Source organism: Taurulus bubalis (genome assembly GCF_910589615.1).
Source record: "Taurulus bubalis genome assembly, chromosome: 19".
Taxonomy (NCBI): domain Eukaryota; kingdom Metazoa; phylum Chordata; class Actinopteri; order Perciformes; family Cottidae; genus Taurulus; species Taurulus bubalis.
The window spans coordinates 900001-925185 of NC_136607.1; the positions used below are offsets into that span (position 1 = coordinate 900001).

At 46.1% G+C, this 25185-nt stretch overlaps 1 protein-coding gene across 1 annotated transcript in view; it reads right to left on the minus strand.

Moving 5' to 3' along the window:
* Nucleotides 1–25185, minus strand: part of shroom3 (shroom family member 3) — a gene marked incomplete at its 5' end in the record, with an annotated part of 71235 nt that overhangs the window by 14 nt on the left and 46036 nt on the right. The window contains 21 exons of the mRNA XM_079234862.1: nucleotides 1–954; nucleotides 2183–2304; nucleotides 2411–2576; nucleotides 2969–3050; nucleotides 4879–5024; nucleotides 6810–7065; nucleotides 7188–7944; nucleotides 8622–8710; nucleotides 9461–9546; nucleotides 10636–10930; nucleotides 11273–11420; nucleotides 11697–11924; nucleotides 16861–17333; nucleotides 18245–18394; nucleotides 18639–18763; nucleotides 19020–19443; nucleotides 20051–20344; nucleotides 20633–21050; nucleotides 21285–21340; nucleotides 23700–23952; nucleotides 24042–24349. The exon at nucleotides 1–954 is cut by the window's left edge and continues 14 nt beyond it. Coding sequence (XP_079090988.1) covers nucleotides 562–954; nucleotides 2183–2304; nucleotides 2411–2576; nucleotides 2969–3050; nucleotides 4879–5024; nucleotides 6810–7065; nucleotides 7188–7944; nucleotides 8622–8710; nucleotides 9461–9546; nucleotides 10636–10930; nucleotides 11273–11420; nucleotides 11697–11924; nucleotides 16861–17333; nucleotides 18245–18394; nucleotides 18639–18763; nucleotides 19020–19443; nucleotides 20051–20344; nucleotides 20633–21050; nucleotides 21285–21340; nucleotides 23700–23952; nucleotides 24042–24349 — 5269 coding nt within the window. The 3' untranslated portion in view covers nucleotides 1–561. The remainder of the gene's footprint in view (nucleotides 955–2182; nucleotides 2305–2410; nucleotides 2577–2968; nucleotides 3051–4878; nucleotides 5025–6809; nucleotides 7066–7187; nucleotides 7945–8621; nucleotides 8711–9460; nucleotides 9547–10635; nucleotides 10931–11272; nucleotides 11421–11696; nucleotides 11925–16860; nucleotides 17334–18244; nucleotides 18395–18638; nucleotides 18764–19019; nucleotides 19444–20050; nucleotides 20345–20632; nucleotides 21051–21284; nucleotides 21341–23699; nucleotides 23953–24041; nucleotides 24350–25185) is intronic.

Genomic DNA, 25185 nt, shown 5'->3' on the forward strand with positions numbered 1-25185 from the left:
ATTTAGTTACGTTGTTGACATGATAATCTCTTAATCTGAAGATGACATAGCTTTGTCTTGTCATGAGAAACACAGAGTTACTGGAAGAGTGTCTGCATGTTCGAGGTCCCTGAAGGCACCGCCAAGGTGACCCGGTCTATCCTTTGCGTTTATTAAACTGAGAACACGGAGGTCCTCTGGCTTTCATCTGGAGAATGGAGCAGAAAGTAAAGCAGACATTTACAATGCTACTTCTGTCTTTACTGAGATGGATATTTAGATATTTAGATATTGAAAGATAAAAAGCAAAAAAACATGTTTTATTTCAAACGTGACAAAAGGTGGAAAACTACAGAAATGGAAGTGTCCTTTTGCAGTGGTAGACGATGAACGGAGGACCTGACAGCCAGCGGTGGCCTTAAACATCCCGTTGAGAGCAGCAGGTGAGAAGAGGCGTAGCGTTCAGGACGCGTGAGAACAGCAGGAGGCGCTGTGAAGTCTGCATAGTTGTGTCAGTGTGATCTTCCTTCAGTTAGAGCATCACTTGGGCTTCTAGGGAGCCACTTGTCTTCTGTGATGCCATCACAGTGATGTCACAGTGGTGGACTTGACTAAGTGGGCGGGGCCTGGAATCACAGAGGGCGTGAAAAGCGAAGGGCAGTGGGCGGCACCCGAGGAGGAGAAGGAGCACCCTCCGGTCCAGCCGCGGGCCTCGGCCAGCTCGTGCGGGAGGCTCTCGGCCAGACGGGCCAGCGTCTCCTCCGCCTGCCGGATGAGGTCGTCCACGCGGCGCTGCCGGATCAGCAGCGAGGGTTTGGCGCCGACGAAGCGCCGATAGTCCCGGAGCTGCGGCTCGGCGAGGTAGCCGGACAGGATGCCGTGGACCACGCGCTGCCGCCGGTCCAGGTTCTCCTTCAGCTCCCGGGCGTCTTCGGTCTGTCCGAGGAGCAGCGAGCGCTTGTGATGCAGGGACTCCTGAGCGGGAGGAGACGACAACACGTTACCACCGAGACTCCAGGCTGCACGCCAGCACCATGGGCCACAGACAGAGAGTTCAAACATCAAAGTGTGGATCTCGGAATGGAAGTCACCTTCATCCACTTGCTGGATGGATTGGCACAAAACAGGCGTTTCTACAGTGAACATTTGGACATGCTCGTCACTCACTGAGTTTATTTATTTAAAATCCTACGGTCTCATTGGTCCGTTAACGCTGCTTAGACCGCGTCAGACACAGCTGATCATTTTGAATCCAGGGTCGACTGAATCAGACTCTGTCTTAGCACAAAGTAGGTCATTTTTCCATTTTTGAACCGGAAAACACGTTTCTTTGACTGAATATGCTTCATAACGTGCCAATGCTTTCCTGGATTGTGTTTATTGTTGCAGATGTCGATGCTTTAGGTCTTAATCTTTCTAAAAAGGTGCACTATTAGTCTGTGTGTTGTTGTTAGGACACAGAACAATACTTTATTTTTTAACTCTGGATCTCTCGAGGATCCTTTTTGATACAAACTGCTCATCATGCTGGATGTTCATAGTTATGATCAAAATATCTTTTAAAAGTGATTATTTTGCAGATATACATTTTTTTCCTGAACAAATATATACAACAAACACAAGTATTGGAATTAATTTTGGGTTCCAACGACGACTCAAACAGGGAAAAGAGGTCTAGAGCCCCTAGGGGTTGGAGGGTTAAGAACCTGAGGTTTGCCACCAGGCGCAGAAACATGAATGAAGGTTCAGTTTCAGGGTCCTGGTGCTGTGCATGTTCCTCAGAGGATGAACCCCAACGACTGAATGCTGACAGCAGGGTAACATGTCCCCAAAGTTAATATGAATATGTTGTAGTAATGTCAGTATGTAACCTGTTTGGAAAGATGCTAAAAATGACATGTGAAGCATGTTGTCATAGAAATGATTCCTCAGAGAGGAGAAAGACTCATCTCATCTTGTCATTGAATTAAATCTAAAACTGATCTCTCAGTCATCTACGGGTCTAAACCCAGACCTCTATATTTAGTGAACCCTTCTTTGGACTTTGTAGTGAGTATTCATAATACCTAGAATGCTTCACATTTTACAGACAGTGCAGATTTGCCTGGGGTCAAAAACACAAAGTCACAGGGGACCTTAAACCCAGACACCATGCAGACCCGGCTGCAGCCCGACCCTCCAGGCCGACCCGGTCCCGTCTCACCCTCTCGCTGGCCGTGTCCTCCTGGGTGGACTCCCCTCTCTCCAGAGCCAGCAGGGACCTGTGGATCCTGGACAGCCGGCTGCAGAGCGACAGCAGCAGGTTCACGATCCTCTCCAGGTCTCCTGCAAAGAACACATCCGCGGGTCAGCCCCTCAGTTCCTCAGTTCCTAACCCCAAAGCCCCATGGGAGCCGTGGCCCCCGAGTGTGAATGCGGCCGGACGGCGTACCGATGAACACGGCGTACTTGTCCCTCTCGTTGGGTCTCAGGCGTTCCTGCACCAGCGTGTCGACGCTCGCCGCCAGCGCCTGGTGACATTGCTGCTCCTCGCTCAGCGCCTCCCTCTCCTGCCGCAGAGCCGCCACGCTGCACCGCAGGGCCTCGCACAGCTGCACCTGGACAGGGTCATGCACACGCTGACCAGGGGGTCTCCAGGACTTCTCCATGACTTTAACCCATATTGTCATGACTTTAAGCCACATTTCTATGACTTTTCCATGACTTTAACTAATATTTCCATGACTTGAACCCAAATTTCCATGACTTTAAGCCACATTTCTATGACTTTAAACCAAATGTCCATGACCAAATATTTTGTGAAATCTGGGTGTAAACATGTTTTTCCAGGCCTGGAAATAACAATTTTAAAATTCCATGACTTTTCCAGGTTCTCCATGACCGTAAGAACCCTGGGGTGAGAAAGGGAACTTTTTTTTCATGTGTATGTTAACTAAATTATTATTCATATTCATAGTAAACACTTTCAGAAGAAATCCCTTTGTTTTACCTTCCTGGTGCTGAGGTCTTTCTCTCCTTCATCCAGATCCGTCACTGGGCTCTGACCAGGATCACTGACGCCATCTTGGATCCTTGGAGGGAACAGCATTATTTATCATTAATCATGTTTCTTTCGTATGACGTTTCCTCGAGGTCTGTCATGCTAAGATGCTCTGAAAATAATGAAAATACGGTGAGAAACATACAAACAATTTAAGAGAAAAGGAACAAAAGAATAGAAGCTAAAAGTGAGAAAAGACACTCTAAATGTAATAAAGGACTACTATAGGAATAAGGTCTGTGACTGTTTTTTCTCATTTTATGTGTGACAAATGTACAGTATTTTATGCTATTTATTCAGTCAATAAAAAGAATAATACAAGGAAAGGCTGTGAGAGGCTATTTTTATAAGAAGTTCCCGATACAAGTTCACACTGACGCTGTATCTGATCCTGTGATACCAACTCTGGCAGCTAGGTGTCAGCATTGTTCAGAAGCCATACCTCCACCTGTCACTCTGATATGTACTGGATCAGTGTGGAATTAAGAGAAAGAACAAACATTCATACGGTAGGAAGGGACTTACACAAACAAGTCACCTCTGTCCTCTGGACAGAGACTTCAGCCTTTTTTAATCATGTAGACAACAAAACCTTTAACCACTAAGACCAGTGCTGCTTGTTAAATATATTTTATGAATCCACAGTTATGCTCTGATCCTCCTGTGCAGTGAAGTTTGATGCACAGTCACTGTGGTTGGACACACTCTCCTGTCCCGGCTGACTACGCCCTCACTGGTTCCAGACCTCCAGCCCTTCAGATGCACCTGGTGGTCTGTTTATTGACGACTGGTCCCGTGGTTGGTTAAGAATGGGGACGTCATCTTCCTTCATCCCAGGTTAAACCTAATGTATGACCTATGCCCTGACCTGGCAACAAAGCCACAACACTAAATATGATTTACTTCATCATCCCCATGTCTGATTTTATTGTCTGAACGTATATGTGCTTGATTTTAGTTTCTGGAAATACACTGAGCGGAAACTCATTTTCAGACAATGCAAGAATTCATATGTTCCAACTGGAGAACAAAAAAAACTGCATCCAAGAATTTGTTGAACCAAGATCAAGGGTCAAAGCCAAAGCACCACCTTCTTGCAACTGACTGGACGGCACCTTATACCACTGAGAAATGATGCTACTACAATGATGAGTGCATGCCTTTGTAGAAACATTCCTTCTCTGAACATCATGTTCACCAACAAACCAAAACCCATTCAAGATATCGCTGACTTTAAAGGCCTCAACATGCAGGGACAGCAGAGGTTTGTGGTGTTTCTTCTGTGTGTCAGCAGCAGAAAGGAGAAGGAGGCTGTCAGCAAACACAACAACAATGACAAATATTGGTTTACAGGAAGTCCTATTCCCCAAACAATTGTCTTATCCTTTGGTCGCTTTCTGCACTTTAGGTCCTTTGGATAAACACACTCAACATGAAGGTCTTTATCCTCGTGTTACATAAAACAGTTCAGGAAATCCAGAGTGATCCTTCTCCAGCATTTAACTCCATTTTCAGTCTGTGATGTGTATTCGCTTGTTGTAATTCACTATCTGGAAATGCACTGTTCTGCATTTCTCTGTTGTTTTTGTAACTAGGGGAAGGGAATGACTGCAGTAGTAATCATTAGAGATTTTGAGTGAAGTTGGGAAATTCTTTATATCTACATCACAAACAAACCAGCACTGTTAAACTAGAAGCGCAAAGAGTATTTCATTGAAAATAACTCCTTCTTTGAAGTCGATGAAATAAAGGAGAATATTTACAAAAAAAACTATGATAAATCTCAGTATCTTAACTTATTTAAAATGGCACAGGGAATGTTTAAGTATATTGAAAGGCAAAACACATGACAGCATTACCTGTAATCAAATCGGCTACTGCCCCTACGTTGCCATGTTGATTGTCCAATCAATCTGTTGTTTGGAAAGATCTCCTCCATAAGCTCCACAGTGGATTTACTCCCCCAGGTGTCCAGGAGGGGCACCAGAGAGCTGTCCTGCAACACCTGGATACAGTGAAAAAGACAGAATCAAAATATGTTTGATGACAAAGTAGGAGTCAGATCTGGTTACGACAACAAAGGTATAGTTGGAATTAGGTACGATGACAGAGGTAAAGTCAGAACTAGATACTTTGACAAAAGTAGAGTCAGAACTGGGTACTACGACAAAGATAGAGTCATTACTAGGTTCTATGACAACGGTAGAGTCAAAACTAGGCACTACGACAAAGATAGAGTCATCACTAGGTACTACGACAAAGGTAGAGTCATCACTAGGTACTACAACAAAGGTAGAGTCAGGACTAGGTACTACGACAAAGATAGAGTCATCACTAGGTACTACGACAAAGGTAGAGTCATCACTAGGTACTACGACAAAGGTAGAGTCAGGACTAGGTACTACGACAAAGGTAGAGTCAGGACTAGGTACTGCGACAAAGGTAGAGTCAGGACTAGGTACTACGATAAAGGTAGAGTCAGGACTAGGTACTACGACAAAGGTAGAGTCATCACTAGGTACTGCGACAAAGGTAGAGTCAGGACTAGGTACTACGACAAAGGTAGAGTCAGGACTAGGTACTGCGACAAAGGTAGTCAGGACTAGGTACTACGATAAAGGTAGAGTCAGGACTAGGTACTACGATAAAGGTAGAGTCAGGACTAGGTACTACGACAAAGGTAGAGTCATCACTAGGTACTGCGATAAAGGTAGAGTCAGGACTAGGTACTACGACAAAGGTAGAGTCAGGACTAGGTACTACGACAAAGGTAGAGTCAGGACTAGGTACTACGACAAAGGTAGAGTCAGGACTAGGTACTGCGACAAAGGTAGAGTCAGGACTAGGTACTACGACAAAGGTAGAGTCATCACTAGGTACTGCGATAAAGGTAGAGTCAGGACTAGGTACTACGACAAAGGTAGAGTCATCACTAGGTACTGCGATAAAGGTAGAGTCAGGACTAGGTACTACGACAAAGGTAGAGTCAGGACTAGGTACTACGACAAAGGTAGAGTCAGGACTAGGTACTACGACAAAGGTAGAGTCAGGACTAGGTACTGCGACAAAGGTAGAGTCAGGACTAGGTACTACGACAAAGGTAGAGTCAGGACTAGGTACTACGACAAAGGTAGAGTCAGGACTAGGTACTACGACAAAGGTAGAGTCAGGACTAGGTACTGCGACAAAGGTAGTCAGGACTAGGTACTACGATAAAGGTAGAGTCAGGACTAGGTACTACGATAAAGGTAGAGTCAGGACTAGGTACTACGACAAAGGTAGAGTCATCACTAGGTACTGCGACAAAGGTAGAGTCAGGACTAGGTACTACGACAAAGGTAGAGTCAGGACTAGGTACTATGACAAAGGTAGAGTCAGGACTAGGTACTATGACAAAGGTAGAGTCATCACTAGGTTTTGCGACAAAGGTAGAGTCAGGACTAGGTACTACGACAAAGGTAGAGTCAGGACTAGGTACTACGACAAAGGTAGAGTCAGGACTAGGTACTACGACAAAGGTAGAGTCAGGACTAGGTACTACGACAAAGGTAGAGTCAGGACTAGGTACTACGACAAAGGTAGAGTCAGGACTAGGTACTACGACAAAGGTAGAGTCAGGACTAGGTACTACGACAAAGGTAGAGTCAGGACTAGGTACTACGACAAAGGTAGAGTCAGGACTAGGTACTACGACAAAGGTAGAGTCAGGACTAGGTACTACGACAAAGGTAGAATCAGGACTAGGTACAGCAATCTTTTTTCAAATCAACTCCTGATGCAAGGTACCCACCAGCTGCTGGGACAGCGCCTCCACTCGTAACTCTTCAGATGTCTTTTCCCTCTTGGGTAGGGGCTGGTACTCAAGACCAAGGGTGTCCTCGGTTGTGGTAGATGTGGTGATGGAGGCTACGGTGGAGAGCTGTGGCTTCATGGAAGGAAGGAGAACGGGCACAGCCGAAGGATAGACATCGGAGGAAGGAGACATTGGAGGGGAGTGGAGGGTTGACTTCTTGTTGGGAATGTTGGAGGTGTTTGAGACCTCCATGCTTGGACTGAATACAGCGAAATGAACAGTGAAATGGAAAAAGAGAAAGAGATAACAGAAAATGGAAAAAGGTTCATAATGATTATATGTCAATTTTAAAAATGTAAAAGTTGTAAAACACACCTTCCCACAGCAGCTTCCTGCTCCAATTCGAGGGGAGGAGGAGAAGGAATAGGAGGAGGAGGAGCAGGGAAGTCCTCCAAGATGCTTGTCTCTATGATTGGTGGAGGAGGTGGCGGAGGATTTTGGAGGAAGACCTCGTCATAGTCCTCCTGCGATAGGCCTACTGAGGATTCTAGTGGTTGCTGCTGGTCAATGGAGCTGAAGAAACTTGACTCGGAGATTCTCAGAGACGACAAGTGCTGGGGAATGGACGGATGGGAGGATGGGGGAGGAGACGACGCGATGCTCCTGCTGTCCTCCCTGTTTGGTGGGGATGCATGCTGAAACTGTGCTGCCGTTGCTGGCAAAACTTCATTTAACCCGTGTTCCGCAGAATACCCTCCCAGCAGCTCTAAACTGAAGGCTCTCTCTCTGTATGTGTCCTTGGCGGTGTCTTGTAATGTGCTGGCGTCACTCAAACTGTGTCTTGTCTGTCTGTCCGTCACCAGAGTTTCATTGTGGCCAGTAGTATTACTACCATCAGCATCACCTGTGCTGGGTTGCCGGGTGCCTGGGAAGGTGATGGCGTCCAGGTTGGCCTGGCTCAGCCTCTCGGTAGCATGCCACCCAGTGCTGCCTCCGTCCTGAGTGCCGGGTGGGGAGAGGGGGCAGGGCAGGCCGACGGAGGCCGCCAGCGCGGACGTGCTGTGGCTCCGCTGGCGCTCGCTGGTCCTCTGGCGCTCCCTACGGGTCACAGGTGTGTGGGCGGGGCCTGGGTCTAGAACAGAACACAAGGAAGGGGTCAGCGAGGAGGTGAGTTAGAACCAAAGTATGATTCGAAGAGTCCCAAAAAGTGTATACTAGGCCAAGTGACCTGAGACCAATCCTAGATAAAAAAAGATAATCCTATGTTAGATTACAGCAGTAGTGCACACAAGAGACACAGAGTAAATCAAAATCAAGTTATTTTAAATAAACAGTAAAAACAGTAATAAAAAAGTAAAGAATAAAAATAGTTTGCAATATTAAATATACAGACGGAATAAAAAGTATTTAAATGTATTTATACTACACCAGTTGAACGTAATTAAAGTGGCCAAAGTGATTGAAAGTTATTAAGTGTTTTGTGGTCTACTGTGAGCTCAGCTTGTTGTGCAGCCTGACAGCAGCTGGAAGGAAGGACTGGCTGAAGGAGCTGTGACAGTTTGAAGCCAAACTAAACATCACATTTTCTTTTGAATATGGCCTCATGTGTCGTTACATCTACTCAGGTTTTCACTTTGGATCTGTTAAATAATACTAAACATTGATGATAAATCAAAATCAAAAAGCCAGATATGGAAAAACTTGTTCTTTGGCTGAAGTGAACATGCTCTCCTTTCCAGGAAGAGGAGGCCACAACTACACTGCATGATAACTATGCTGTGTTGTTTGGGGTTTTTATATTTGGCTCACCTGAAGGCCCTGCAGGCTGGAAGGTGTCAAGGCTGTTTTGGGAGTATTGAGGAGAGAAGCAGCCACCTGATAGCTGGACTTCTGCAGGTCTGAGAGACAGACAGATGAAGAAAGAATTAAAGAAAGTATTCATGCATTCATGTTCCTGGTTATCATTTCAGACACCAGACAGATCTGAGTAAACATGCACACAGAATTCCTGAAGTGACCTCTGACCTTCACATTTTGAGAGCAAACCGTTTTGAGAGTTTTAAGTGGAGTCGGTATTTTGTTTATTTTTCTGTCTGGCAGTGAGTTTCCTCAGTTCCTCCCTTCTTTGACTCCTCTTCTTCGTTCCTAACTGCCTTTCTCTCCCCTCCCATTGAACTCTTTCACTCCTCTCAACGTCGTCTCTCCTTCTTTCTCTCCTACCATCTGAACCCCCTGACTCCCTTGCCTCCTTTCTAACCTTCCTCCTCCTCTCTTCCTCTCCTCCTCTCCTCTTCTCCTCCGTTCAAACCAAGAGATACTCCCTCCTTCCTCCTTCTGTTGCAAAGCTGCATGGAATTACATTTCCAACGTTCTCTCTTTTCAGCTCCCAATCCTTACGTTCCCTCTGTGATCGTGATAGTTGGATTTCATTTTATAAACAAAACGACACAAACGAAAGATGAGAAGAACTTCTGAGAAGGTGGCTTCCTCTACTGAAGAGGTTTTTAGTGTTGGTTTTGAACATCTACCTCCAGTTTACAGTTCATCTTGTCATATATATGCAAATGAGGTGTTCTGACTGAGGAACATGCTAAATGAGATGACAGGATGGACAGATGGGGGTTTGAACCGACAGAGAGGTGGAGTACCTGTCCTCGGCCAGAGAGCGGCGTCCACGGCGTCCGCCTTCAGAGACGAAGACCTCGAACATCCCAACGTCACTTGGAGGGAAGTCCTGAAACACAGACCAGGTCTTTTAGGAAGAGAGCTTTGGCTGATCCTCTCCTTCTGGACTCATGTGGTGTCAGGCGGAAACCTCCGGTTTGGAACCAGGAAGCAAACGGGAAAGAGCCTTAAACGCATTCTCTCTACCGGCCACCAGGGGGCGACTCCTGCGCTCCATACAGAAGTCTGGTTCTACAGAAGTCTGGTTCTACAGAAGTCATCTTCCAGTGGGGAAATGTACTTTTGTCAATCAGCTTGGCTAAAGCTGCGTTCACAGCAAAAGTGTTGCTAATGTTACTCGCGCCTGAAAGGGGGTGTGGCTTATCTCCGTAAAAACAGTTACCGTTTCCTCCATCCACCATGGAAATAACTACTATGTTCTGCTTTATACTTGTTGTGTAAACTCCACATACGTGGAAACATCAAACTCCATGGTGTCTGGGTTCATAATATTATGACAATATTCTACATTTCACATTGAACAAGACACTCAGCTTCACACGGCCCTCTCATCAAAGACTACGCAGAGCCTTTAATCACCAAGAGCGCTATAATACAGCAGAAGACTTTTACGGAGAAATTGTCCTTGCTGTTGTGTTCAGGGACATTTTGTAATTCTGTCTGCTGCACAACCTAAAAACATCCCCAAAGACAAATGTACTGTTGAGCGTAGACAGCCTGAAGAGTAATGATGTGTATGAGGCTCCGATCCCTGATGCAGATAAAAGACAGTTCATCCTTTCCCGCATTCCTCCAGGACTCTGTAAATGTATGTCTGGTTATCTTTGCCATCGTGCGCATCAGACGGCGCCCAGCAGCCGCTTCCGGCTCCCTGGCACCTCACAGGAAGCGCTGAGGACTCTGGGTATTTCCTGTGTGACTCGGGCCAAATGTCCCCAAACTAAATGGTAATTAGAGAGCCATGAAAGATTGAAACTGATGTGATGAATGGTGGGTTGAAGGCCTCGGTCGAAAACGCACGGCCCGCCACTGCTGGGCCCAACTACACAGGACGTTGGTCTCACGTCTCCATATGTGAGCTCCTTGCAGGAGTTAATGATGTTTTTTTGTTTTTTTGCACAAAAGAGTGTGGCGTTACCTGGCTCTCCACTGCGGGGGAGGAGCGTGAGAGGTGGTGTCGAGGACTCATCTCCGTCTCCTCGGATCTCTCCAGGAGATCCTCAGCGGACGCCGACATCCCGGAGCCCCGAGCGGACCCGGCCCTCTGCAGGGCCCTGTTGAGCTGCAGGGACAGGCCCGGCTGCAGGGGGTCCAGGTCCAGCTGCAGGGGGTCCAGGCCCAGCTGCAGGGGGTCCAGGCCCAGGTCTCTGCTGAGCCCTGCTTCACGGTCGACATACTGGACGATCTGGGCCCTGGGCTCCGGAGATGGAGCACTGGGAGTGGAAACCAGTTATTGAAGTTATTGAGTTGTAATAATGTTGTAATAATTCAACTTCATATTAAAACGTAAATGTAAGGTATTACAATTCATCGTGTGAATTTTCTGTGCCAAATTTCATAACAATGCATCCAATAGTCATTCAATGTTGAGTTTAGTCGCTGGATGACTGCAAACTTTGACTGAAGTCACCATCAGGGGATTTTAATGGCAAACCGTGTTGTTATGCATATATATATCTGTATGTATGTAGTATGGTCTGGACCAAAGTGGTGGAGCAACCAACTGCCATCCCTAAAGCCACACAATGTGTTAGTCTGGTTCTGGTTCTGGTTACCCAGGAGGCTGCTGAACCCTGTAGAGGGACTGGAGGCTCTGCTGCTGGGCTCCAGTCGGGAGACGCCTCTCCCCAAAGGAGAGCATCCGGTCTGCACCGGAGTCCTGGAGGGAGAGCAGGCTGGAGCTGGAGGAGAGGCTGAAGGTGTCTGAGTGACAGGAGACTAGAGAGAGAGAGGGATGGAGGGAGAGAGAGAGGGAGAGAGAGAGCGAGGGAGAGAGAGGGAGAAAGAGAGAGAGAGGGAGGGAGAAATGGTATAAACCAAAAAAAGGAAAGACGTTATTAATCTATTAGTTCAACTCACTTACGCGTTACCTCCCATTTATCCTTCATCTCCTATTAAACCGTTAACCCCTCACTCATACTTCCTTCCTCCCTCCCTCCTTCCCTCCCTCCCTTCATCCCTCCCCCTTCCCTCCCCCACCTGTGTAGCTGCTGTCTTCAGGCTGTAGATATGCACTCCGGGGCCTCAGTCCACTCCTCTGTCCTCCAGCGTCTCTCTTCACGCTCCTCTTCCTCTCCACGTATTCAGCCAGGGCGTCGTGCTGCAGCTGCCGCAGGTCTGGCCTGGCCGTGGCGCTCTGCAGAGCCCCGCCCCTGAAGCGGCTCGCCACGAGCTCGAACATCTTCCTCCGGTCTGCCACGCTGGTCTCTGGCCGACGGGGAGAGCAGGTCAAAGCCATACACAGCTAGTACTGTTTCTAGAGGTTTGTGATCATAGATATCCACCAATATGTCACTACACAACGTGGAAGAGAAAAAGCTTCCATCAAAATACTAAAAGGCACTGGTTCTCTTTATGGGTCGTGTTTGCAACAGCTCCAATACCGTTGCCAGAAGTAATTCCTTGATTTACCAAAAAGATAATTTTCTTGATACTTACTAAAGCAAATGTGTTTTTCTACGATATGATTTTTTGGGAATAAAATACAGGGCTCTCAAGTGTCACGCATTGAGCGTGACTGTCACGCATTTCGGTCTTAAGTCACGCCCTCCCGCCACACATCGTATTTCTCACGCTGAAACAAAACTCTAGGCTATTTAATGTGCCGCAGCGCACAAACATGACCTGGTCGCTGCCCTCACTATGGAGGAATCAAGCACGTCTCCCCCGAATCCTGTGGGCATACGGCATGGGCGGAGGCGTGGCCGGGGGGGGAAGGGGGTGGAGGATATGTCACTCTTACCTGTCTTAAAAACTTAAGAGCCCTGAAAATATAAGCTAAGCTTCTCAAATGAATGTTAAATGTTTAAACACTGGCAAACGTATGGGAGACGTATGGGAGTCTAAAATAATCTTTCGTAGCCTTTGATGCTATCTTTTCTTTGGTACTCCTACAGGTGCATTCTGTCAGTGTTCAAAAAGTCTTTTGGTCCACCGCTACCGCTACCGTTACAGCTAGCTAGCTGCTGAGTCAGCCTTTCAAAGGAATTTCTGTAAACAAATTAAATGCTTCCCCGTCATGCAGTAATTACTTCCTCATCAGCAAAGTTTGCTCCTTGTGTATTCCTTTTCAAAACCAAGCCATTTTCTCCAAAAAAAAAGTCTATTTGAATAATTTAAAGCGATATAACACAGTAACCCTTGTGAGATTACGTGTAAAAATCTTCTTTTTACATACAATATGATCATAATTTAACACAAAATGCATCAGGACAGCAGAAAGTCTCTACATCTTCCGTCGTGAACTAAAAACACTTATTTTTCGACTACACCTTGAATAAGGAAGGTAGCACTACAAAATTGTACTTTCTTGATTCTTGTTGTTCTGAGTTTAGCCTTAGTGTTGCATTTAGCTCATTGTTGGATTCGATTGGCTTCTGTCAGAGAGTACAGGAACCGACTCACTGCTTTAACCACACCCTCACCTTGTTCTTACATATGGCATTGACGTGGAGCATTTAGTGGTGTTTCCTCAGAACCCTCTTTTATCAGACCATTGCCTTATAACTTTTGAGTTTATACTACCGGATTGTACAGCGTTAGGCAAGAGTTTTTACACCAGATGTCTAACTGACGGTGCTGTTGCTAGATTTAAGGAAGTGATTCCTTCTGTATTTGATTCATTTCCATGTCTCAATATAACAGAGGACTCCTGTGCTAACTTTACTACCTCCCAGATTGATCAGCTCGTCGATGGTGCTACTGGCTCACTGAGAGTGACACTGGACTTGATAGCCCCTCTAAAAAAGAGGATCATTAAGCAAAGGAGGCTCGCTCCATGGTACAACCCTAAGACCCGTATATTAAAGCAAGCATCCCGGAAGCTTGAGGGCATATGGCGTTCCAACAGTCTGGAGGAGTCCCGTTGGTTTGGCGGGATAGTCTGAGAACATATAAGAAGGCCCTCCGTAATGCCAGAGGAGCCTACTACTCATCACTAATAGAGAAACACAAGAGCAACCCTAGGTTTCTCTTTAGCACTGTGGCCAGGCTGGCTGAGAGTCATAGCTCGGTGGATCCGTGTATTCCTATAGACCTCAGTAGTAACGACTTCATGAACTTCTTCAATGGTAAGATTCTGGCTATTAGAGACAGGATCGGTAATCTCCTGCCCTCGACTACTGCCGGTCCATCCTCAGGTGGGATGACCATGGAGGAGGCTGTGGGCCCTGCTGTGTGTCTGGATGGATTTTTTACCATCAACCTCGACCAACTGTCTTCAATGGTTTCTACTTCTAAATCGTCTACCTGTCTCCTGTACCCTGTTCCGACTAAGCTGTTTAAGGAAGTTTTACCTTTAGTTAGTGCCTCTCTACTAGATATTATCAATGGGTCTTTACTAACTGGTCATGTACCACAGTCTTTTAACGTAGCTGTAATTAAACCTCTTCTTAAGAAGCCCACTCTGGATCCAGAGGTGTTGGCTAACTACAGACCTATCTCTACCCTTCCCTTCCTCTCTAAGATACTGGAGAAGGTAGTCGCAAACCAGTTGTGTGACTTTTTACATAACAATAGTTCATTTGAGAAGTTTCAGTCAGGATTTAGAAAACATCATAGCACAGAGACAGCACTGGTGACAATTACTAATGACCTTCTAGTTGCATCAGATAGGGGACTTGTCTCTGTACTGGTCTTGTTAGACCTTAGTGCAGCATTTGACACCATTGACCATGACATCTTATTACAGAGACTAGACCAGTTGATTGGTATTAAAGGCACAGCACTAAGCTGGTTTAAGTCGTATTTATCAGATCGATCTCAGTTTGTATTTGTAAACGATGAGGCCTCGGTTACCACTGCCGTTCGCCATGGAGTTCCACAGGGTTCTGTGCTTGGACCAATTTTATTCACCTTATATATGCTTCCTTTAGGCAATATTATCAGAAAACACACCATGAACTTTCACTGTTATGCCGATGATACTCAACTATATCTGTCGATCAAGCCAGATGAAATCCACCAGGTCGCCAAACTTCAGGCGTGTCTTAAAGACATCAAAACCTGGATGACCTGCAACTTCCTGCTGCTGAACTCGGACAAGACTGAAGTTATTTTACTCGGACCAGAACACCTCAGAAATCAAGTATCTGATGATATGGTTTCTCTGGATGGCATCGCTCTGGCATCTTCCACCACCGTAAGGAATCTCGGAATTATTTTTGACCAGGACCTGTCCTTTGGCTCCCACGTGAAACAGATCTCAAGGACCGCCTTTTTTCACCTACGGAACATCTCAAAGATCCGGCACATCCTGTCTCAATGCGATGCAGAAACATTGATTCACGCATTTGTTACCTCAAGACTGGATTACTGTAACTCCGTTTTATCAGGCTGCCCTGGTAAATCCCTTGGATCTCTCCAACTGATCCAGAATGCTGCAGCTCGTGTACTAACGAGGACGCGGAAGAGAGATCACATTACTCCTGTACTAGCTGCTCTCCACTGGCTTCCTGTAAGATCGAGAATCATATTTAAAATCCTTCTCCTTACCTACAAAGCCTTAATTGGTGATGCACCATCATATCTTAAGGACCTTTTAGTGCCATATTACCCCACGAGAGCATTACGCTCACTGAATGCAGGGTTACTTGTGGTTCCCAGAGTGTTAAAAAGTAGGTTGGGGGCTAGAGCTTTCAGTTATCGGGCTCCTCTTCTGTGGAATCAGCTTCCACTTTCAGTCCGGGGGGCAGACAGTCACCTCATTTAAGAGTAGACTTAAGACTTTCCTCATTGATAGCTTATAGTTAGGGCTGTTTCAGGCTTATAGTTAGGGCTGGCTCAGGTTTGCCCTGGTCCTGCTATAGGCCTAGACTGCTGGGGGACATTTTAGGATACACTGAGCTCCTCCTTTCCTTCTCTTCCTCTTTTCGCTCCTCCTCTTCACCTCTTCTTTCTCTCCTTCTGGATAAATGATTGTCTCTTCAATGCATATTACTAACTCTACTTTCTTTTTCCATGGATTCGTGGCTGCCTGGAACCTGGCCCTGCTGATACAGCCATGGCCCTGCTGATGCAACTGGCCTGGAGCCGTCCTGCCAGCTGCCATGGCCCTGCTTTCTCCTCCCACTGCCCCTGGGATGCCCCTCCTCTCTACCTCCTTCTACTTCATGGATCTTGGCTATCTGGATCATGGACCATGCCTACTACTCATTATATGAATAATTTCTGTCACATTCATTGAATGTGCTGTAACTCCGTTACGTTATTCATTCTGGCCACATGACATCTATTGCTTCTGTCCATCCGGGGAGAGGGATCCTCCTCTGTTGCTCTCCCTCAGGTTTCTTCCCCTTTTTTTTCCCTGTGAAAGGGTTTTTACTATCTTTTTGGGGGAGTTTTTCCTGATCTGATGTGAGGTCCCGGGACAGGGATGTCATGTGTACAGATTGTAAAGCCCTCCAAGGCAAACTTGTATTTGTGATGTTGGGCTATACAAAATAAACTGAATTGAATTGAATTGAATTGAGTTTGTACTCACGGTTGATTGCACTTATTGTAAGTTGCTTTGGATAAAAGCGTCACCGAAATGAAATGAAATGTAATGTAATCTCCCCCATACAAAGTCTAAAGCCATCCAAATGAGTCAGTAACACATTTCGTGAACCGTAATAAACAGATCTTCTGCCGACTTGCTGGTTAATTAGAGATTATAAAACAGTAGGTCTGGGATTGCTCCATGGTACTTATGACCAGTGACACATGATAAGAGCTCATAAAGGAGCACTTTCACCCCTAGGGAGGGAGCTTGTGCTTAAAAAGCTGTCAAACTCACTCTTCACTTTCATTTAGATAAACTGAATTAAAATGGGTTCATGCCATTAAAACTATGACGCGAAACGACACAAAAGCTAGATAAATGGCTAAAAGTACAACATATGTTTCTCTATGCTTGTCTACACATTTATCTCACAATATTAATGAGCAGTGTTTTAGGTTAGCCAGCCATTTTCCAGAAAATAGTTGAGTTTTTATTATGTCAAGACTAGTTAGATTGTTTTATTTAGTTGTGTGTATTAGAGATGTGCCGTACGTACCAAGTACTTTTGATCAGTGCTTCATTGTGACAATGGTAATATTGACTTGCAAGGTGAGGTGTGAAGGGCCACAGCTGTTTTTAGAACATTTTCTAAAGTATATTTACCTCCTCCACGCTTGAAGAGGGCAGCAGTCTCTGCATCTGTAACTCCCACCTCGTTCATGTTCTCTGGCTCTGAGAATGATCGCTTCTTCTGGCCCATTGTCAGACGCTTGCGGCCACAGATCCGCATCAGAGGAGGTCCAACTGGTGGGGCAATGGGCAGGGCTGGTGGGCTCGGGCCTCGAGCCTCCGGGCTGACCACGTGACGCTCCTTCGGGGTGTGAAGGGAAATGACCGGTGGCGACGACTGTGGCGTGATAACAATGCCCTGTGGTTTGGGCATGGTTTTGGGGCCTTTTTTCTCCAGGGAATGGTGCTTGGCTGTGACAGGTGGTGTCTGGGGGCTGCTGGAGGTGGAGAAGGGACAAGGAGCTGCAGAAGGCGAAGGGCTGATTGAGGAGCTGAGGTCTCTCCTTCTGAAGGAGGTCGACCGCAGGACCTTGGACTGGGCATGTTTCAAAGAGTCCCTGTAGGATCTGTTAAGAGACAAGTTTCCATTGTCAGGGGGGGTCATATCTTATCTTATTTTCTGTGTAAATGGCTGCTACGTGACACGAAATTTCCCCTTGGGGATTAATAAAGTAAATATTCATTCAAACTCAAGACACTGGTCTGTTGAAAGACTCTGATCTGTTGGAGGAATCTGAACCTGTTAGAAGACTCTGAACCTGTTAGAAGACTCTGATCTGTTGGAGGAATCTGACCTGGAGTACTCTGACTTGTTTGAAGACTATGACCTGTGAAAGGGCCCTGACCTGGGGTAGTGTGACCTGTTTGAACACCCTGTGGGGAACTGTGACTTGCTGAAGAACTGTGACTTGCTGGAGGACTGTGACCTGGAGGACTCGGACCGGTTTGAAGACCCTGTCCTGTGGAGAGACCCTGACCTGTTGCAAGACTCTAGCCTGCAGGACTGTGACCTGCTGAAGTACTCTGACCTGGAGGACTCTGACCTGTCGGAGGACCTAGAGGACTCTGAATATTTTGAGAACTCTGATCTGCTTAAGAACGCTGAAAAACAGTGACTTGTTTTAGCACCGTGACTTAGACTTGAGTGTAAATTGGAATAGTTCTAGTTTTTCCTGTTGAAATACTATGATATTCTGTAATACAGGTTCAAACTGCACCATATTTTCATTAAATCAATTTGAGAAGTTAAAAACTTTCCTTGATTTGCTTGTCATTCAGGGGTAATGGTGAGCCAGACCAGTTGAGAACCACTGACCTAGAGGACTCTGATCTGTTGGAAGACTCTGATCTGTTTGAGGACTCTGATCTGTTGGAAGACCTGTTGGAAGACCTGTCGGAGAACGCTGATCTGTTGGAGGACTCTGACCTGTTGAGGACTCTGACCTGTTTGAGGACTCTGACCTGTTTGAGGACTGACCTGTTGAGGGACGTGTCCTGCATGGAGCCCAACATCTCTTGGATGTCCTGTGTCCGAGGAAAGTCTTTCCTGAATTCGTCCTCCTTGGATTCTTCCAAATGGAAAGTGCTACGGCTCCTCTGTAGAGCTAAACTGGGATCTCCTGGGGCCCTGAACACCACACAGACAGTTAATGTGACTCAATTTGACTATAGCCAATCTGAAAAGACTTCCGACACAAAATCAAATGTTGTAATTCATGGAATAAATATGGAATGCAATTTGGAACACAATGAAGGTGGATACAAATAACATGTGGCCATATCGGCTGAAATTGTGATAAATACAGTTTGTACTACATTTATGGAGATACATTTTAAGTTATACATTTATATAGTTGTATCAACTCTTCTACCTGTATTTCATGTGTTCGCTGCCGCCTCCTCTGTAGCTCATGGTCCTGTGGGCTTTGGTCCTGCTATTGCTTCTCTCCAGCATGTGTCTGAGGTCATCTGCTCCACAGGGGGAGCTGCGGCCGGACTAAATTCATAATCAGAAAATATAAAGCAGTGAAGCAAGATCACAGCCAGCAAGGATCAAGACTTTCTAAATTAGGAGGCACATTTGGGATAAGTCAAATCTTGTGTGGTAAGTCAAAAAAATCCACACAAACTTATTTTTCTTTTAAGTGGTGCTCATTACAATACAAATAGTTCATTATTTGCTTCTCAGCTGAATCATTAAACATGGTAACCAAACACATGTTGGCTTCAGTTACCCTCGCATGGCTGTCTTTGTCTGGGGCCTTGATAGTGCTGTGACTGCGCTGCTTTCCGGTGCGCTCCCGATGCTCGAAACAACTGACCTTCTCCAGGACAGAGAGGCTGCGGACGGGTCCCTGGCTGCCGTCGCCAAAGCTGCTGTTGCCATGGCTACTGGAAGAGATGACACTGTTGGGGCTGGCGCACCGCTGAACCTCAGCGAGGGCGACCTCCAGACGGGTCAGAGGGTGTTCTCTGTCTTTGTCCCGCTCTCTGAGGTCCCAGTGTTGGTACTGCAGAGCTGCTGAGTCACTGAGGTGACGCGGGTGAGGCTGGGAGGCGGATGGATACAGAACCTGAGGCTGAGGGTGAACGGGTGACTGGGCTGGAGGTGCTGGTCCCTGGGTGAGCCTGGAGGACGCCATCGGCTCTGAATGAACGCTGGCCTGGTCCATTGACCTGAGTGGAGGGAGTAAGTTAAGGAGGGAAAATCATCAACTGACTGCTCCTGATACACAATACAGCTAACATTGTATGAACTAACCAATCATTCACTGTCGGGAAGCTGCTTTTACAGACGGCAACGTGTTGTCTGGTTGCTGGGCCCAGCAGCGCGATGCTAATGTCAAACCAACCTCCTCTACAGATGTTTAAAATGAATTGGTTATCATATATTAGCATTAGGTTGACCAGTCTCAGCATTTTCTGGCAAAGGCCTTGGGTTCGGCACTGCGTTGGCCAGGAGCCCGCCAGGTCAGTCATCCACTGACTTCTCCTGATGCACAACACATCCAACCATTGTATAAACACTGCGTTGTCTTGGACACGAGCCAGAAGCATTACATAAAGGTACAAATAAACCTAAATCAGATTTTTCTGTTGTTTCAAAATTGGATTGGTTGTCACAATGCGTTTGTTTTTTGCATACAACAAAATCTAAATCCGGAAGCCTCTTTTGGACCATGTTGAACCACTCTGACTAGTTGGGAGTATTCGGTCCTGCTAAAGGACTTGTAAACCAATATCACGAGAAATGTCTGATCAAACGATAGGCCTCCCTGTGTACCTGCTCCGGTCTCCCCTGGGCTGGACAGGTGTGCAGGGCTCCCTCCACTGTGAGGATGGAGGCCGGGATCCAGCAGTCGATTGGATGTGGGTAACATGGAAATCCTGGTTCCGTTCCTGGAACCCTTGGCTGTGGGTTCTCTGGCCTGTATGAGCATGGGACCCATGGAAGCTCTGACTGTGAGGCCCCTGGTGGTTTGGAGGCCTTTGGGTCCCTGTCTGGTCCTCCGATTCCTCTGCAGCAGCTTTCACGTGGTGCGTGGAGAGTTCAGAGTCACACTCGTCCTGTTGAGGCCTGATAAAAGTGCAAGAGTGAGATAGCGTTAAGGGCAAATGTGACCTTTTTTTACAGCTCTGTAGCGAGTTAAAGCTGGAATCAGATCTGGAAAACCAGCTGTCCTGGTGCAGGACACCACCTGAGCATCCACAACATGTAGATGCCACAAAGTTGGTAATTTAGCCATGTTTTGGTAAGAAATATAACTTTTGGGAACATACTCTAACTAACTTTAGCTCCGATTTTTTTTAAAGCCACTGGACGAGTGATGACAGCAGTTGGTTGAAATATTAGTATAAAGGTTACCTGTCTGCTTCAGGTGCGTGAGGCCGGAGCTGTGTAGAGGCAGATGCTGAGGAAGAGGAATACTGGTATAGTGAAGAAGAAACGTTGTTTTGGTATCCGTTTTCTGGAGCTGACATCCTTCCATCCCTCCGTCTGTCCGTTGCTCCTTCCTCCCTCCCTCTGTCGCCGCTCTCCTTGGCCAGGACAGGGTGGCCTCCCGAGGAGCCCGGCCCGAGGCTGGCGCTGGGCATCTGTGCGTAGTGGGGCTCCAGCTGGGGGACGGGGTGCAGGGCGAGCCGGCCAGACTGAGGAGTGGGTCCGGCAGGGGAAGGGGGCTGGGGAATGCCTCCCCCCTGCCGGGGCCTCGTGGTGGGGCTGCTCTCTGGACTCTTCTCGATCACGGTGTGGAGCTGGCCCTCAGCGCCGTACGAGCCTTTAGCTGGAAGCACAGTCAGGATGTAAGGATGGCTTGTAAGTAATGCAGAGATAATAGAATATTATAGACATATTGCCTGTTGCGTGTTGAGGTATTGTTTTCAATACATTTACTTGTCCTCTATTGATCAACGTAGGGTTTTTTAGGAACCTCCCTTTACAACTTTAATTGGTAGAGCAGAATAAAATGTTATACTTGAATCCTTAAAATGGGAGGAATCATGGAAATGTACTGTACCTGCACTTGAGGCCACGGGGCCACTGGAGTGATGCCAGGAACCTTTCTGCAGAGACCTGAGTCACAAGAACATTCGATTAAATAACATTTGATTTGTACATTTAAAGAACAATTCAAACTCATTCATATCATATTGGACCTTACTGTGCAATGCTGTGTTGTATCCTAATAGACTATAGTGTAACATAGCACAATGTGTTGTTTCATAGCAGCGCACTGTAGTGTACTGCATCATCTTGTGGCGCAATATATCGTATCATCAGCCTATTGTGGCATATTGTATCATATCTTAGCAGAGGTGTCAAAAGTATTCACATTCATTACTCAAGTAGAAGTATAGATACTAGGGTTTAAAAATAGTTCTGTAAAAGTTGAAGTATCAACTCAAGCTTTTTACTTAAGTAAAAGTATAAAAGTACTGGTTTAAAAACTACTTAAAAGTATAAAAGTAAAAGTAATGTAAGGGGATTTTTTTTTCCATTAAGGACAAACTCTTAAGCCACGTCTCAGGGGCCTATAGTGCACTACCCCACCTCCCCCAAAACAATCATTTTTATAAAGGCCATAATGACTATAATGTTTTAAAATGTCATGTTGAAAAATGTGGGATGCACTAGGCTACCCGTTTCAGCTGCATATACTGTATGCCCATTTAAAATGATCACATTTTATTACAATGCAAATACATTAAAGTACCACATGTGTACTGAGCATTAACATGCGTTTCATGGAGCGGAAGACATGATAACTAGTTGCCTATAAGTATTGTAATAGTGCAAAATAGGCGGCGACTCCGACACAAACACTTAAAGCTGTGGTTCTCAAACTTTTTCTGTAAATAACATAGTTGTGTGACTCATCTGTGTTTTGTTTTTTTAACAGAATAAAGACAATTGCAATCACTTTCAAGTAAATCAGATTGCCCCATCAGACAATGTTTTGTGTAAGTTCTATCTGTGCAAAAGATTACTCATATTTAGTTAATACTAAATAGCTCATTGTGGAAAACAATAAGCTTTTAATTTTTTTTGCCAAACAAAACAGAATGAGTGCAGATATGTGAGCCATCAGGTTGTATCAGTATTAGTGGAGCAGTGAGCTGCTTTCCTCGACACATATGTTATAAACGGGGTTGTAGATTTGATACGGCCTCTCTCAATTCATGCTCAATATTGAGCTTAGATCTGTTTTTTTATTTTGAGAAACGCAACAGCAGGAAAAGACAGCGTCAAATCGCGCATGCGTAACCATTTACCCGAAAGTACAGGCATTTGTCCATGTATGTATTAATGACTTAGTCTTATATCCGCGTACTTTATACTTGTGTAATATGTGAAGCCAGCAGCTCATTGTTGGTAGAAGACACGAGCACTTTGGCTCTTTCACCTGGAGCAGGAGAGCTGCTCTGTGTTCAGAGAGCTCCTCTGTGTTCAGAGAGCTGTTCCGGGTTCAGAGAGCTGCTCTGGGTTCAGAGAGCTGCTCCGGGTTCAGAGAGCTGCTCTGGGTTCAGAGAGCTGCTCCAGGTTCAGAGAGCTGCTCCAGGTTCAGAGAGCCGCTCTGGGTTCAGAGAGCCGCTCTGGGTTCAGAGAGCCGCTCTGGGTTCAGAGAGCTGCTCTGTGTTCAGAGAGCTGCTGTTGCATCTTCACCCTGGGAGCGTTTAAAACGCAGATATAGCGGTCTACTTTTCACGCGACATATTTTTCGACGCTCTCTGTCCGCTGGTGTGTGTTCAGTGCTCACCTGTGTGCGCGCACGTATCTGTGGGCAACGGGGCGGAGAGGTTTTTTGTGTGTGTTTGTTTTTGAACGAAAACAAACCAAAATGAAATAGTAACGAGGCTATTTTTAAAATGTAGGGAGTAGAAAGTACAGATATTTGCGTGAAAATGTAAGGAGTAGAAGTAAAAAGTCGTCTGAAAAATAAATACTCCAGTAAAGTATAGATACCCAACATTTCTACTTAAGTAAGGTAACGAAGTATTTGTACTTCGTTACTTGACACATCTGTATCTTAGTGTATTTTCACTGTACCGTAGCATAACATTAAGCATATTGTATTGTAGTGGAGCGTATTGTGCTGTATTATATTTTATCATAGCATACTAAACCGCATTGTATGTCAGAGGGTAATGTATTGCATTAGAAATATATAAAAACTGCTAAATTCTTGGCTTTTAAGAACAACACCTGCCATACACCTCATCATAAACAAGAGAAGAATCCGATAATTAATTAATAAATACGGTACGTGAAGTAGTTCATACCGAGAAGCCCTTTTTCATGTTGGCTTGTATTTAGGTTTAAAGGAAGGTAAAATACACTTTGATGGAATGAAATCCTCATCATCATTCAAATTGTGGCATCAGGGTCTATTTCTGGACGAGAATCCAGATTCACCCTGACCGACGCTCCTCACCGTAGCGAGCGGCCGTGCTCCAGGCTGGACCAGGAGTTGGGTCTCTCGTGGTGCTTGATGGCTGCGTAGCTGTCGCTGCGCCTCGGTGGCGCTGGCGCCCCTTTCAGGCTCTCGTAGGAACTGCGGCTGGCTGCCGGGCCCCAGATCGGCCCCACACTGTGTCTGTTCGATGCCGGCGCGGCACCGCTGCTGCTGCTGCCACTGCTGCTGCTGCCACTGCTGCCGTCCCGGTAACAGACCCCGCCCACGGAACCTGGAACCAATAGTACAAAATAAAAAACAACGATGTCATCACGTTAGCGTTACAAAAGCCGAAAGCCATTCCTAAAGCAGAACCATCACCTTGCGGGTCTCGGCTCGGCCCTGGCCTTGCCCCTCCCCCGCCTCTGGAATCGCTGTTGCGCAGCAAAGTGGTGGAGGTGGAGGCGGAGCTCAGCTCGTGGCCTTGAGATGGGCCCTGTTGGGAGCCGTAAACCGTCCGGACGTCTCCACGTTCTCCTTCTCTCTGAGGGACGGTCTCCAGCGAATAGGAGCGCTCCGGGCTGAAGGAAGGGTTGGAGGCGAGGTACTCCGGGATACTGGAGCTAGTGGAGAACGAGGAGTAGGCCGAGTCCCGTTTGCTGTGGAGGTGGTCGATGCTGTTGGAGGACCTGGAGCATGACAAGAGAGTTCATCTGATATTATGGCATTGAGATATTTACAGACACACCCTATCAAATGGCTAGCCAAGCTAACTAGGACAACACATATGTCACATTTCCACTGCATGGTTTGATTGGCTTCACCCTTGGTACCAGGGCCTTTACACTATTTCTTTCCACAGCAGATAGTACCTCCGCAGTTTAGGCGGGATTCTCAGCTGATTGCCATAGCAACACTGCGTGAAACTATCGTGATATCATCTTCAATACCTTGCGACAACCAACACAACCAGCTTGGTCAATTATAATGCATAGTGTACTGTGTAGTTTTGTGGGCTGCCATTTGTTAAAATCTGGCTTGTTAAAAAAAAGTGCAGTCTCAATTGACGGTAGCTTGGTTATTTCAAATTGGAGTGTTTTTGCAGTTGTCTTTAAACATTCATGGAGGCCCCTCATCGCGCGAGTGAACAATTTGTCTGAACAATCAGTGGTCTGCAGTGTTTTAACTCCACCTTCTAGTATCGTCTGAGCTCAATAGAACCTTGACCGAGTGGGTAAAAGTTGGAAAACCAAGTGGAGTTGAGTAGAGCCGTGGATGCATTTCGTTCCTTAAATCATCATGCATCGTACTAAATAGAGCTCCAATGCTGCTCTCTACTTTCTTGTGGGTTGGTGAAAATGGAAAATGCTGTCGAACAGTACATCTCGCACAGAGCTAGAAACGGACCCCCTACCATGAGGACTTGTCTTTTGAAACAAATAGCTTCAACTAGGGCTGGGCAGTATGGCCAAAAATTCATATCACGGTATTTTGTAAGATTCTGGCGGTTTCACGGTATTTTTTT